Source organism: Drosophila subpulchrella, chromosome 2R (genome assembly GCF_014743375.2).
Source record: "Drosophila subpulchrella strain 33 F10 #4 breed RU33 chromosome 2R, RU_Dsub_v1.1 Primary Assembly, whole genome shotgun sequence".
NCBI lineage: Eukaryota > Metazoa > Arthropoda > Insecta > Diptera > Drosophilidae > Drosophila > Drosophila subpulchrella.
This window is the reverse complement of record NC_050611.1, coordinates 19,195,290-19,210,913: the sequence shown is the minus strand read 5'-3', so window position 1 is coordinate 19,210,913 and position 15,624 is coordinate 19,195,290. Positions and strand designations below refer to the sequence as shown.

General features: G+C 41.7%; 2 protein-coding genes across 2 annotated transcripts; one reads left to right on the top strand and one right to left on the bottom strand.

The window, feature by feature from the left end:
- Positions 1 to 1,511: 1,511 nt before the first annotated feature.
- Positions 1,512 to 5,989, bottom strand: LOC119550366 (homeobox protein unplugged). The gene is made up of 3 exons (XM_037859007.1): positions 5,036 to 5,989; positions 1,995 to 2,245; positions 1,512 to 1,933 (listed from the first exon to the last, which is right to left on the bottom strand). The coding sequence occupies exons 1-3, from the start codon at positions 5,892 to 5,894 to the stop codon at positions 1,571 to 1,573; spliced, it is 1,473 nt and encodes a 490-aa protein (XP_037714935.1). The 5' UTR covers positions 5,895 to 5,989; the 3' UTR covers positions 1,512 to 1,570.
- A 3,657-nt stretch (positions 5,990 to 9,646) lies between these two features.
- LOC119550676 (mitochondrial folate transporter/carrier) lies at positions 9,647 to 15,541 on the top strand. The gene is made up of 5 exons (XM_037859535.1): positions 9,647 to 10,446; positions 12,801 to 12,954; positions 13,023 to 13,377; positions 13,934 to 14,079; positions 15,081 to 15,541. Exons 1-5 carry the CDS (start codon positions 10,293 to 10,295, stop codon positions 15,238 to 15,240), a joined length of 969 nt encoding a protein of 322 aa, XP_037715463.1. The 5' UTR covers positions 9,647 to 10,292; the 3' UTR covers positions 15,241 to 15,541.
- The last annotated feature ends 83 nt before the right edge of the window (positions 15,542 to 15,624 follow it).

Here is a 15,624-nt window from a genome sequence, read left to right as displayed (position 1 = left end):
TAGCTCACCTCTGAACCAACCAAGCCGATCCTTCCGCACTTTGTTCATTTGCCGCAAAGTCAGCTCCCATCTCTCGAGTTCCAGCTTCCGATTCTGGATTCCAAAAGAACATCGCTCGGCAATCCAGCAGCCGGCAGCAAATTGCCTGCAAAGTGTTGCAATAATACAAACCCATGCTTGGAGGCGTGTCCCAACATAAAGCTGCGAGGAATGAAACACGAGGGTGATACCAATCCCAATATGGTAAGGGGTCCTTTTCCCAGTTCGAGTCCCTTTCCCTGGGGTGGGTTTCCCAGCCAGCCCGGCACAATTAGGCAGTCGAGAGCGGAGAGGGGCGAGCAGGGGAGTTACAACAAACAAAAGTCAGGAGGCAGCCAATAAGTCGCTAATGCAATTAAAAACTCACACAAAGGGAGGGAGATCCTGATCCTGATGCTGATGCTGATGCTAATAAGTCATGAGGGAAGAGTCCTGGATTCAGGATCAGGATACCAGTCAGCCAAAGAGGCGTGACACGTGAGACACCTGGAGTGATTGCTCGCTCGTTCTGACTCTCTCTTTCCCTCTCTCTATAAGGAATCTAAGGATCCCCGACTCCCATATCCTGACAATTTGGTGCGTTAAATTACAAAAATTAGCCACGGATAAATCGACCCGAACTCGAACTGTAACGCTCGATTTTTGACACTCCAAACGGCCACTTTGGGCCGTGCTAAATCGCACAAATTGGCAGTTTAATTGTTCCAACTGACATCGAGGCGAGATTTGTGCCCGGGGTCCCTTAAGTGGCTCCTGGTGGCTTTCGACTTCCGCCTCCTGGCTGGGCGTGTTTTTGGGCCAGCAGGATTTATGTGCCTTCATGTGGTCAGTCGCACAAGGAGTGTTTACCAATATGGGTCCTTAACTCGGATTTTCTTAAACGATATTACTCCTGTAGTGTTTCGAATTATAATATCCAAAATTTGTACAGCTTTCAATGTTAATATTTTTCTATGTTTTATGATAGCGACTAAAAGAACTCATGAGTAAACAAATTTTCCAGGAAAGGTAAAAAGAATGTTTTCATATATCTTTCATTCAGACGATATAAACAAGGGCGTGTTATTAACCATTGTTAACTGCACTGAAAAAACAATGTCAATGTAATAATGCATACTGTAATCAAAGTTTCCTATAAAAATCCTAATATTTTATTCAAAACATGTTAAATTGCTTGATTTAATTCATGAATATCTGAAGAAAGATATGCTCAGGAAAACCTTTAGGGAACATGTTTTATATAATGTTTAGAAATTGATTCAATTTAATTATTTGTAGCTAGTAAAGGATTTATCCATTGGATTTAACCAAAATAAATAAATATTTCATTTTTTCTTATTTCAGATATTTATATTCATTTTTCCATTGTTTTTTTAGTGTGCAGGTAAAAACCAAAATATTTAGTTTGAAGAGAAATACACATTTACTTGCATTTGATTTTTTGTTCGTTTATTTACAAAAGAAAACTCCGTTTGCAGCGGAACTGCCTCCTTAGGTATATACACTCGTACGCTTTAAGAGCCCCACTCCATCAATAAATACTCCTGGCGAGGGAGAGGGGTGTGGACACTCCCAAGCCGACTCCCACTCCCACTCCCAAGCCCACAGCTCCTCCCGATGGCGGTGGTGGACCATTGGGGGCACCACTGAATTTCTCGAATCCTCCAATTGCCTCCGCCGAGAGCTTCTTGCGCAGATCCGGCTTCGGTCCGCTGAGGCACATCTTCTCCAGCTGCTGGTGCTGGGATCGCACGGCGAAGCGGTTCACGTGCACCGGGATGGGCACCACGATCTTGGTGCCACTGGTGCTACCATTCCGACCCAATCCGTGGGAGGTGAGACCCGCCTTGACCCTTTTCCACTTGGCTCGACGGTTTTGAAACCAGATTTTTACCTATTCGATGGGGTTTATCGTTAGCTTGGGGTTTACTTTTCTTGTTGATAGGATGTCTTACCTGAACCTCGCTTAGTTTTAGACTAGTGGCTATTTGACTGCGCTCCGTGAGACTGAGATACTTCTTGGCATGGAACTCCCTTTCAAGTTCCAGCAGCTGCTCTGAAGTGAAGGCTGTCCGTCGGCGACGGGATTTGGAGCTGGAACTGGAGCCATTGCCTTGAGAATCCTTGCCGCCCATTCCCCCACCTTCATGCCGAGAATGAGCACCCTCATCATCACTGCAGTCCTCACTGTCCGAATTGGTATAGGCTGAAATACGTTAAAGTTTATACAATTTTTTAATATCATAATGCATTTCTTGAATTACCAGAATTTCAAAAGGTTAAATGATTTATTGGTTTTTATATCAAAATGGTGATTTTCAAATCTATAAATATAGCCAACTTATTAATAACCTTGAACCATCTCTGTTAGTACCAAATATAAATATAAAATTACATTTTTAGAAAAAATTCAACTGGATCCAAACACATTGAGAACATTTTGAGCTCAAAATGTGTCGTTCTTTGTTTAAGAACACTTTAAACTTAGATGAGAACGTCAAAATACTCTCTGTCTACATTTGGGATAGGACAAAAGACGTTTTCTCGTCCGTATGTTATATATAAAGTGGGTTTAAAATGTATATATGATAATGATAATATAAAATGTAATGGTAGGATCTATAGTTAAAAGGGTACTATAAAGATTAAGGGGCTAGGTAAGCGATCAATTTTTTTTTAATTTACTTCCTGTTTATGAATTTTTAATCAAAAATATTTTTAAAGACTGAACATTTTATGAATGATTTATTAACTTAATAACAAAAATCTTCCCAAGATATCTCTCGTGTTATGTATAGTTTAGTCTCTTTTCCTCAGAGTGGCAATCCAACACATTGCGTTAAATAATGCTGCCTCGGTCCAGCCCACATCCTGGCTGATTCTCCTCGGGCTCAAGACACTCTCTTAAAGACACCCATTAATGGGGCCCTAACGAGTTCGGACTTCTGGCGCAAATGGCCCGTGCCATAACTTGTGGCAAACATATTTATTTATAACTGGATACATGTGTCTGAAGGCTGCCCCATTCCCAGAAGAGATGTAGAGTCATCAGGAATACTCGAAACATAATCGGTTTGTTTTGGGTGGACACAAGTTGAGCGTGAAAGCTAAATGCCCCATTCGGGGAGAATGAAGATGCGAACGAGGGTGACATCTCCCCACTTAAGATGTATGACCTCCCCCCATCCCAACAGATCCTGTTAATTTTGAGTACACGGTTAAGCTGTTTTTTAACACTTACACGCTTCAAAAGTGCCCGCTGTCACTGATTTATCTGCGCTTCTGATCCCCTTGTTCGTCCTGACAGCACTCCTATATGTAACCACCCCCATGTAACTCCCTTAACCCAAATACACCCCCACCATAACCGTCACCCACTCGAATTCGGTTATGAATATATTAGTCGGGAATTTGTTGCGCTCTTTACAGCTCTGCTGGCAAATTGATTATGGCACGGATAGCTCAGTTTCCAGACAGGGGGCCTCGGATGATTATGGTTATAGCGGTGGCGGTGACTGGGAGTCCCAGTCCTACGCTTCCATTCCATTCGAATGACCAAACTAAATCGTTGCGATTGTCAAAACGTCAGCACTCCAGTCGCTCTGCTCTTCCATTGTGGTCGAGTGTCGGGTCGGGATTCCGAAGTCAGAGTTGTGAAAACTTTTCACTGCTTTGATTGACACCAAACATTGGGTCTTAATGCATTCTATGCTAATTTTGATTATGACGTGGCAGCTTCAATTTTAATTACCGTGACAACATCACTCGACAAAATGGGAAACCGCAAGACTGGACAGGGATTTAAAGGAGTTAAGGGGTCTTTAGGAGAGCATGAACTTCCTAATATCATTTCACGGGCTATTTCCTAAATATACTTTTATTGTATATTATAATATATGATATATATATATAATATTATAAGTAGTACCCTTAGCATATGATCCGAGATATGGTCGTTTGGTTTTTGGAAAAAATTTATTGTAGCATACTATTTATACATAAAACAATAAGCTTCCATCCGAAAGGTAGGGGCTTGAACTCCGAAACGGCCCAAGTAATAACAGGTGTTTAATCCTACATAAATTTTTTTATCATCAATGATTCACTTTCGAAAAAGATCCCTTTTTTTTCTGATACTGTTTATCCACCACACTCAACAGTTAACGCGACCAAAATAAACAAACAAAATCAAAGATCAGTGATCACTAAACGTGGGCACAATTATCAATATTTTACAAAAGCGTATATAACAATGACACTTTCTAGCTATTTTCATTACCGTTCATGTTATCATGTTTTTGTAAGAAAAATATTTTTTGTCCAATTCTACAATTTTTAAACAGACTTGGTTGATAAAAAAAATATTACATTCTATTTGTCAATTCCAAAAATATGAATACAGTCCTTGGTCCAAAAAAAGATTATAAATATTTTATTGGAAATAAGAACTGGAAACCCTTCTTACAAAACATTAAACTTTAACAAGTGATTCAAAGTTCATATAGTCTAGATAGTTTCAAGCTTTAATCAATCTATCTATTTTTTTAACGAAAATAAGATCTCTTAATTAGTCTATTTGCTTATTAGTCTAATGACCGTTTTTTCTCCACCTCTTGTTAATCTTAGAAAATGGTTTAAACTATACTATAAATTTACCATGATGACGAGAAAAAAGCGTAAATCGTTTTCATTTTATATTCAAACCAAGCTGTAGAAAATTAGATCTCAAAGAAAATTCCTAAAGCTTATATTATCCAACCATTGTTTAAATATTGGTTCCTTTTTACTCTTCTAGACTGAATTTTAAAGCTGGAAAATATTTCTTAACCTTAATGATGTAACCTTTAGGTAATTAGTAGAATTAAGTTAAGTATTTAAATATTCTATGTTCGATAGTCAAGGACTAACATGTGTTTAAAGAACCTTTTTTTAATTCCCAAAAACTATTGATAGATATTACCACTCCAATCATTTGCTTATTTTTATTATTACCCACCTCCATTGCGGCTCTTGTCCATCTCTCCGCTGTAGTTCCTGGGGGACATGGTCAGGCTGATGTCGCTGCAGGAGTCGCCGCTGCACTCGAAGTCCTCGTCCATGCCCACGTCCAGGGTGGGCTCCGCGGGACTGCGGCTGCCGGACTTGGCTGGCGAGCAGTGTGCCTGCGGGGGCGACGGCTCCTGGAGCTGCCCCAGACCGTGGAGCGACTGCTCCTCCTGCAACCTGCCGGCGGCGGCCATGTGCTGCAGTCGGGCATGGACGCTCAGACTGTGCACGTAGTCCTGGTTCATGAGCTCGGCCAGTCGCCGGTAGCTGAGATCCGTGGGCGCAACTCCAGCAGCGGCGGCAGGATTGAAGGGCAGGAAACGCGTATCCAGCGGATGCGGCAAGTTGGCTGGAAGCTGCTTCTCCAAGGCATGTGGTGGTGGTGGTGGCGGTGGTGGTGCTGCTGGATGTGGCGGTGGTTGGACCTGCGGCTGTGCCTGCTGCCCAACCGGATGACTAGCTGGATTGGAGGGCAGGTAGCAGCCGCCGGCAATTAAATGCGTTAATCTCTCGTGGTTCTGGGCGAAATAGCCATGCAGCCAGGGATTGTACAGCGGGAACTGGGTGAGGCCCAAAGCGGAGCTGGCCACCATGGCCCGGGCACTCAGCTCCTGCTCCTGTTCCGGCTCCTGCTCCTGATCCCGCTCCTCGGGCGGCGATGGTGGCGCAGCATTGGCAGGTGTTTGGTTGGCAATCAGACTCTCGATGGAGAAGGGCTTGGGAAAGGGCTTGCTGACCAGTCGGGTGGTGGCGGAGTTATCCAGGTTGCCCCCCATCTCTCCATTCTGCAGCAGGGCAGGCCGTTCCATTTTGCCCACCTAGTATATCACTTTCTAATCTAATTGTATTTTCTAGATATTTAAACGGCTTTCAATTCGAAGCAGACACACGACGCAGTGAACCGTTCAGAGATCTGCGAGCAACTGACGAACTGCAGCAGACATCACGTACACCCAAGTCGAAATTCAGGGGCGCTGAGCAACCACCACAAAGGCGGCATGTATCGTAGCTCCTCCTCTTTTTCAATATGGCGCATGACAAGCTGCTGGTGTCTCTGTCTGGCGGAGAAGCCTGATTGGTTCTTGGCTAATTGCCGGGTGGTGCGGCCGGCGAACCAGTTTCCGGCAATGGAGCTAAAGAGGCCCCACCATCCTCAACATCCGCATTACCCCATCACCCACTCCTAATTGCGTTCTGCTCGAATCGCTCGGTAATCAGACATCGCCGGACTAAAGAGGAGAACGCCCTGCCATTAATGCGCCGTCATCGTTAGCTCCTCTCCTCTTCGTTTCTTTCCCGGAATGGGGCTTCTCTGGAGGAAGGCGGCCGGATGACCATCGGGATGGGGTCCTCGCGAGGCGTATTAGTGACCAATTTAAATTCAAACATCAGTTGAAGGAGGGTGTGGCTGTTGGGCATCATTAGCAGACACTCGAGTGTCTGCTCACCGATTTGTATCTGCAATTTAGTTACATATCTGCGGTAAACACATCTCTGAATCAGGCACTCCCATTGGGGGGTGCATCTATTTAAGGAAGGTGATAGTCAGGGAGGTTTACTGAGGGCTAGGGTTTCAATTTGAGGATTTTATATCATTTTAACAACTGTTTTAATATACATTTTATATTTGAATTATTGATTTTTATAAATAAAATCCTAATAAATATAAATAAGTAAGTATATATCAAGTAAGTAATAATCCGATAATGATATTATAATATTATTATGATATTCAGAATAGTAATCATCGTGCACTCTAAAATAGTGCCTGTGCATTTAAGAAACTTGGAGTTAATGGCGATTATTTTTAAAGAATTAGGAAAATGTTATATTTTCAAAGTAAGTGTGTTCAAATGAAGTAATCTTACTAAATTAAATAATTTATTTCTAAATGAAAAAAAATTGTCTATAACTCGGAACTCCTATAAACTAGATAATGTTGGATGAATTTTTTAATTTTAAAGAATCTAAAACGAATTTTAATTTCGGATTCTTGATATTTGTACTCAAAATATAGAAAAAGGTGTTAATATTATTGATTTAAAATAAGAATATATGTCTTTTAAGGACTTTATCTTCTAAACATCTTCTGATCCAATTAATGCAACCATAATTCAAAGAAATAGTAAGATATGATATATTCAATAAATCTGGACAATAACTTTACAGTTATGGTTGTTGATAATAAAGGAATAGCTTTAATAACTTCACAAAATCTAGATAAAAATCGTTGACAGTCATGACTCCACTTTCCCCGCTATGCAGATGGGTCTATTATTTTCCCACATCCGCTGTAGGTCTATTCACATCCGTCCCCGAAATCCCCCGAGGCCTCCATAATTGATATGCCGAACGTTTTTTCACACAGCAGGTGGCAATAATTTGCATGCGTATGGCTTAATTGATCATAATTGACCAAATTTTTGGCCATAAAAGACGAAGCGACCATTGATTGGAACGCAAATTGGCATTGGTCACGTTTGGGTGTTTGAAATCTTTTACGAGCAGCGAACATAGCAAACATTTTAACCAATTCGACAGCGGCATAAATTACAATATAATTATGCGGCTCGTTGATAATTTTGGTTTTCTGATTATGATGAAAGCTCATGGGTTTTCCTTAGTTTTTGGCACTTGTCAAGGATGGGCGGGGATCGGGATCAGATCCTCATAGACGGTCTGCGAGTGTGGGTAAATATTTCTGGGCTGCTTCTCTGCTGGCAAACGGAAAACGGGCAAATTAACGAAATGCAACGAAGCGTTGAATGCGCTCGAATAAATCAGAGCGCTGTTGACACTCAGCCCCATTCCTCATCCCCAATCCGTGGTCCCCAATCCTCAGTCCCCAATCCGCAATCCCCAATCCCATGTGCAGCCAAAAGATACAGATACTTATACAGATACAATCGCATCTGCACTCTCTTTCGTTTGAGCGAGCGCGTTTTTTAGATTTTTTTGATTGCCCGCAGACGGAGAACAATTCGAAATTATTTACTGACAAATTGTTGCGAATTGTTGGCATAGCCCTGCCAAAGAAATGCGCACACAGCACAAAACGAACATAATTAAAGCTTTATCGAGACGTATAATGAGATACAAAAGTATCTGCAACTAAGTACCACGAATTGCTCGCAGTCTGCGGTCTCTAAATTACATCGTTCGACTAATGAAAATTAAAATTTCATGGCATTCGATGGGCTGTGAAGGCGAACATGTGTTCCCGTGACCGCAGAACACGGACCTATACCTCTATAGGTGGATACTACGTATAGCTGTTCGATGTTTACCCAACAATGGCCACGCCCCCACTCAATTTGCGGCGTTACTTCGGCTCCGACGGATGGTTATAGCTACTCCGTAATTGTGTCATTTTAACCCCTCGACCCGAGCCGTTCTACCTGTATCCTGGCCTGTAATTAAGGACCTCTGGCTTATGCCAAATTGTTTACACAATTTAATTGGAATATCGAAGGCAAATTACAGTTGTCGATGCTCGTTTGTGGGCAAGCATGGTTTATTCAGTAATTAACGTTCCCTCGATTGCATGACCACTCATCGAATATTCAATAGATCGGGAATGCCGGTGCATGGGAATAAGTTGTTCTGACTTTCACGGTGATTAATCAAGGTTTTAAAGTGGGAAAAGTGGCAATGCCTTTGAAAAAGACCAGTAGCTTGGATTAGTTTTGCTGCTTATGATTTCGCCTTGTTGTTTCGTAATGATAAGGATTAAATGGTCTAAAGAAATTAAAGTGTGAGGATCAATTTGATATGCATAGGTAATTTTACACTAACTATTTACCATTGAGCAATGTTAAATTCATATTTGATATTATATTTTTCTTTTAATCTCTTTCTTCAAAAATACTCTTAAATCGACTTAAACTATAGGAAGTAAAAGCGAGAAAGTCATTTTTTATACTTCTTTATTTTGAACATAATACTCTCCAAATAAAGATTTTTAGTTTTTGAACATCAAAATCAATGAAATATCAAAATTACATGTGGGATATAAACTAAAAATTTCAACAAACTGTTATATTCTTATAAATAATTGTATGGGTTCATTTAAATAATACGTACTTTTAAAAGTTTTTAACTTAAAAATTTAATATTTATATGTATCGTAAGCAAGTGTATTTAACATTTAACATTTAACTTAACATTTATTTAAATTAAACTTAAGTTTTTAAGATGCCTGAAAAAGCACTGAAAATATACTTAAATAAAACTTTACCAATACCAAAAGTTATAATAGATTAGAGAAAAGTCGGCCTCCTAATAAAGACAATGCAAAGGTTTTATAAAATCATATTTCGTTCATCATTTTCTTAAAATAAGTGATTACTGCCACCCGAAGCTTTTAAATAAAAAAGTTACCCGCCAAAGTCGCGTTGCCAACTTTTCTTTAGCTTAGCAAAGACACAAACCATCGAAGATGTTTACCCGAGACAAGCCCTTTGGTCTCTGGTAATATTTTTGGTATATTTAAATACTAAAAATGGTATTTCTTTGCTGAGGACGGTATAATTGATCGATAACCCCGCGGTCACATTGTTGATTTGTTCGTTTTTTATAAAGCTTGCTATTCGCATTCGTCCGCTGCCCGCGTAGAAAACTTGTTACTTAATTGCCACTGCTGCCACACGTGCTTGCTTACTAATTGCAGTGCGCTAATCAGTCGCTTGTCAGCCAGGTAAACCCGCCCAAAGCGATTACCCAGTCCGTCTCCCAGTTTGGCATTACATAAGAAACCGATGGGCGAGCCAAAATAATAGGAATATAAAACGATTGCTGAGCCATTATTTCATCAGCATTCTGGAAAGGGAGAAATCGAGTGAGGCAGAAGTTTGCTAATCAATAAGTCTGGTCCACCAACAACAAACGAGTGAAAATATGAGCTGGGCAACAACAAAGCAAAGGCAGAAATGTTCCAATTGTAGCAGCGGCAGCAACAAAAACAGCAGCAGCAGCAGCGACAACAACAACAACTGTGCGCCTAGCAACAAGATAAATTCGGCGAGCGATTTCCTTTGATTTGCGCCCGTTTATCAAAAAAAACCCCCAAGCCAAAGAGTGTAAATAGCACGTAGATTTAGCATAATTCACGTTAGCACAAGTGAATTTCACATAGGGCTGCGAGTAAGCCCCGCGATAGCAACAATAATACAGAAGAAGCGCACAAGAAACCAAGAAGAAATCGCACAATGAATCCGATCAAAGCAACATCGACTGGCAGTCCCAAGAAATTCAACGTATTCGCCCATGTGAAGTACGAGCATATGGTGGCCGGAGTGTCCGGCGGAGTGGCGTCCACACTCATTCTACACCCCCTGGATCTGATCAAGATTCGCTTTGCAGGTGAGTCATCCATCCGCCCAGGGAATTCCACTCTACACAGGGGAAAAAAGCTGTTCATGTGTCTTAGGATCAGAATTTTCTTTTTTTATTAGAGAGCTGTGGTTAAGGAATACCTAGTTTTGATGGTATATCAGTAGAAAAGTGGTGCATACGCTATAGAGGAATCTTTATAAAGTAATATACATTTGTTTTGGGTCCTATATTTGATTTCCAATTATGAAAAGCGGTCGCATATTTAATTTTCAATTAAGAAAAGGGTTACTTTATAGTGTTCTTTACTTTTAATATTATTTAATCTTATAAGGAACTCTAAGTTGTGGACCCACTCTTAGTATTTAATCCTAAATATGTGCTTTCAAAAGATCTTAAGTTATAAGAACACAAGCCAATATTATTATTATATTAGTTTGCAAATATTCCCAATCCTTGCATAACACTTTGTTTTTCCCACTTTAATCCTCACAATATATTTTGCTATTTTAAGCTGTTGCTAAAATAGAATTCAGACATAATAGAAAGCAGTAAAATGATAAGAAAAACTGTATAGTCAGTGCTAAACTTACTCAATTGCTTTGCAGTGTGTAGTGTATCGAAGAGCCCCCGGCACGTGCCGGGAAAAATGCCGCCAGTCTGGCTACAGATTATTATTGCACTTTATTCGCTGCTCGCGTTGTGTTTGCGCATTGCTTTACAAATTTTCCATGGAAAATTTGAGACGCTTGCGTACCCGAGAAGCTACACTCATTATTATTATTTTTCCCCCCATGGAAAATTTGAGAAGCCTGCGTGTTCGAGAAGTGACGTTCGAGTTTTCACACATAAACAATTCTAGAATGGGGCCACGGGCATGTGAACTTAGTTTTCATTTATGTGATAGATAGAACAATTTATGGGTTTGTTGACAATTGGCTCAAAACACTCAAATTAGTCTAATCTGGAAATTGTGGGCAGGCAACTGGCTAACAGCAGTTCGCATTGTTTACTCGCTTTTACTTTTACAGTCTGGTTCAAAGATCGATATTGGCCATCAACCTTTGATATACAGATATGATACGTGCATTTATTAATCAGCTGTTTATGTGCCATTCGCTAAAAACTATATTATTGTACTGAATCAGGATCTGAATCATACTTATGTTTGGCCTCGACTGCGCTTCACGCGCAAAATACGTGAACAATATTTCCGTATAGTCTGCTTTGAAAGACCAAAACAACAACAAACGGAGCGGGTTTCTTGTTTATTAAATATTGTTGCCGTCCAGTTTGCCCGGCTCAGCGCTAAAATCGCCAAAGCAGTAGAGTCAATATGTAAATTCACCAGAAAAATGATATGTAAACAATAACAGGCCAAGTTGTTTATGTGAATTAAAGTCACACCATGCGAATTTTGTAAGCTGATAAAGCGAACCCAAGGTGGGATGGTAAGGGACCCTAAGGTATGATGCGGTTACCCGCTGGGAACCTCCTTCAATCTTGTGGGTACTCGATTTGGCAACAGCTGTTTTCTATTGACTTGCGCAAGGCCTTTTTAGCGATGACGCATTTTGGCCAAACGAAACCCGTTTATCTTGCTTTTGCTTTTCTGCTCTTGCTCGTTTTGAATCACGTGACCACTTGACTTGACTGTACATTGGGTTGGCTTTGTTAACGGCAACTTTCAGCGGCAACTGTCCGGTTTATGTGGCACAAGCGCCAGATCCGATCGATTGAATGGCTGAAAACGAGTTTGCACTGTTGCCAAGCGGGAAGTTGGCTGATTTAGCACTTGCGACCTTATCGCAGCGACTGATATCGAGTGCATGTCGAAAAACTCATTACTCTGCTTCTGACCCCTGCCCAAAACCAATGTGGTTCATCTTAATCCCCCCCAGTGCAGCGGCTAGTTGGACTGTCCAGTCCCGTTTCAAGGTCAGCCGTGGGGCAGCTAAAAATAGTCCAGCAGCAAAGACGAGCCCCTTTCTTCTGGCTGGTGCTGTTGTCAGGCCAGATCTTATGATTACCCTACTCATATAGAATATGTAGTCCCGTATAAATAGCTTGGTAGCTGCTAATGGACGCGAAAACAAGTGGACTGCTCGATTCCGACACTCCCCGCTTATCGCATCCGCTGGCAATTAACGCTATCTATTTGTTTTCGGCGAAAACAACTTTGGCCACGGGCCTGGGCTTTTTGGAGTCAACAGCTGATTTTCCCGCAGACGTACAGTTGCCTAGGTGCAGAGTAATACTCAGAAAGTGACGTATTCCCTGACGCAGCACCCTTTAGTGCCAGTATCCATAAACGTGCCAGCGCCAAGGCCAAAATGTCTAGACGTGTTTATCATTAACGAGCGTGATATCTTCTCCACTTGCAGTCAATGATGGCCGGACAGCGACCGTGCCGCAATACCGGGGATTGAGCAGCGCCTTTACCACCATTTTCCGGCAGGAGGGCTTCCGTGGACTCTACAAGGGCGTCACCCCCAATGTCTGGGGATCGGGCTCCTCCTGGGGCCTGTACTTCATGTTGTAAGTACTCCGCCGTGCGTATAAACAGAGATAACAATAATAAACAACATTGGTAATTTTTCATTTAGCTACAACACCATCAAGACGTTCATCCAGGGAGGCAACACCACCATGCCACTGGGTCCCGCGATGCACATGCTGGCCGCTGCGGAGTCCGGAGCCCTTACCCTGCTGCTGACCAACCCCATCTGGGTGGTGAAGACGCGTCTTTGCCTGCAGTGCGATGCTGCGAGCAGTGCCGAGTACAGAGGCATGATCCACGCCCTGGGCCAGATCTATAAGGAGGAGGGAGTGCGGGGCCTGTACCGCGGCTTTGTGCCCGGCATGCTGGGCGTCTCCCACGGAGCCATCCAGTTCATGACCTACGAGGAGATGAAGAACGCCTACAACGAGTACCGCAAGCTCCCCATCGACACGAAGCTGGTAAGTACGCAGATCAGAGATCAGCAAATCATCACATGACCAAGTTACGCGTGGCATTGACATCGGCAATATACTAAATTTGGTGGACAGCAGCGGTCAACTAAATATATGAGCCATAAAATCAGACAAGCCATAATATCAGACAAGCCATAAAATCAGACAAGCCATCATTTATAAACAGACTCCTTTTTGCTAATCATATGCCAGCTTAAATATTAATATTATATTGTCAGTTTATGTATCAACTAAAGTAGAATTGACCAAAAACCCGGTTAGTAGTATAGATATTTCCAGAATTAACAAAAGACTAGTATACTTTGCATATGAATGACTCTAGAATCGAGAAATTTTAATCAAATTGGCTTAAAAAATATAGCGGTTCCTAGAAATGTTTTTATCAAGTACCCTTTTCTGTAGAACTTATTCTTATTCCGACGTTTTTTTGTCTGCTGTACACAACCAAATCCAAATATATCCGCTTGTTATGACGTCGCTACGATTTGGCAGCCGTTCAATACACGTTCCTCTTGCTAATATGTGTTTCCTTTTCCAACAGGCCACCACCGAGTACTTGGCCTTCGCGGCCGTATCCAAGCTGATAGCGGCGGCGGCCACCTACCCGTACCAGGTGGTGCGGGCGAGGCTGCAGGACCACCACCACCGCTACAACGGCACCTGGGACTGCATCAAACAGACTTGGAGGTACGAGCGTATGCGCGGTTTCTATAAGGGCCTGGTGCCCTACCTGGTCCACGTCACGCCCAACATCTGCATGGTCATGCTGATCTGGGAGAAGCTGACCAGCTAGATGGAGTATTAAACTAGAGCCCAGAATCTAGAATCTGACACAGAATTTAAGCTAAGCGTCTAGAATACACGAATCTTTCTCGTCTCCTCCGATGTGCAGCTAACAGCAGAAAATGACAAACTTATTCTGTATTATTGTTGTAATTCGATATCGGTTTTGCCCTAGCACCTAACCGTAGCCTTAAGAGTATTCCATAACTAGTTTATTGTACATCCCTCACTCCTAAAAAACTTCGAAAGTAACCGATGTGATTGAGGCCACGGCAAAAATTGCCTCTGCCCATGAAATGTAATTTCAGAGACGCATTTCTTGCACTCTTCATCAGAAACAAAAACACACATTTAGTTCGTAGTTTAGTTAAATTATTTATTTTGTAATGGCTTGGAATTGTGTAAGCACAAGATGAAACCAGTTTACTGTTTAGTTGACACAAAAAATTCATTTTGGCAAAAAGATTCTTCATAATTTTGAAAATGGTTTATAATTTTAAGGATAAACCTTGACACGTATGTAAATAAGAATGAACGCATTGTGAACCCAATTAAGCAAAACAGTGGAACAATCTTATTGAAATCAATGAAAAGAGATGAGAATGCAAAAACACTTAGCTATATTAAAATGCCACGATGGCAAACCCAAAAGAAAACCAAGAAACGAACTAAAGCAAACACTGTCAGCGCGTCCAACCAGCGTCTTTCATTTGGCCAAGGGCTCGGGGCTCAGGGCAGCTTCAGTAAGTAGTCCTTGCTCCTTCCGCTCCTTAAGTCTTCGGTCACCCCCTAAATTGTGCAGAATCTCTTTGCTAATCTGAAACAGCCAAAGCGCGCTTACTGTAAGTAGTTGTAGCTCTCGGTTCACAGTCACTAACCCCCGTCGCTTTTGGTTTTCTTTGCAGCTTCGAGGGCTTCAGAGGTTTCTACAAGGGTCTCCAGGCGAGTCTGACGCGCGTGGTGCCCGCCTGCATGATCACCTTCCTGGTGTACGAGAACGTCTCGCATTTCCTGCTGGCCAAGAGAAAGAGGATCGAGGCCGAGAAGGAAGCTGCGAACGTGTGATTTCCCCCTGTGAGGGATTCTCCATAGTTCCCTAAGATATCTTACCTCTGTGTGACATTACCATATGTCTTTGTAGTCATCGGGCAGTTGCAATCATGTTGAGCATGCGCAACTGCAGCTGCTCCTAGTTTAAGTTAACTACTTTTCTAAGAGACTGTTGTTCCTAGTGGGTTCCAGCATGGATTTGTTGATTGGATTCTAACCAAAAGCCATTGGTATGCTATATACTAAGGAACCTTATGAAAGATATATTTAAAACTGTAATTATTGTTGAAAATAAACCAAATTTATTGTAACTAAAGAGTGACTTTAATTGTGTGACTATGTTATGACTACCATACCAATGAATTATTTGGAATGAGGAATAGTTGCATAACGTATAAA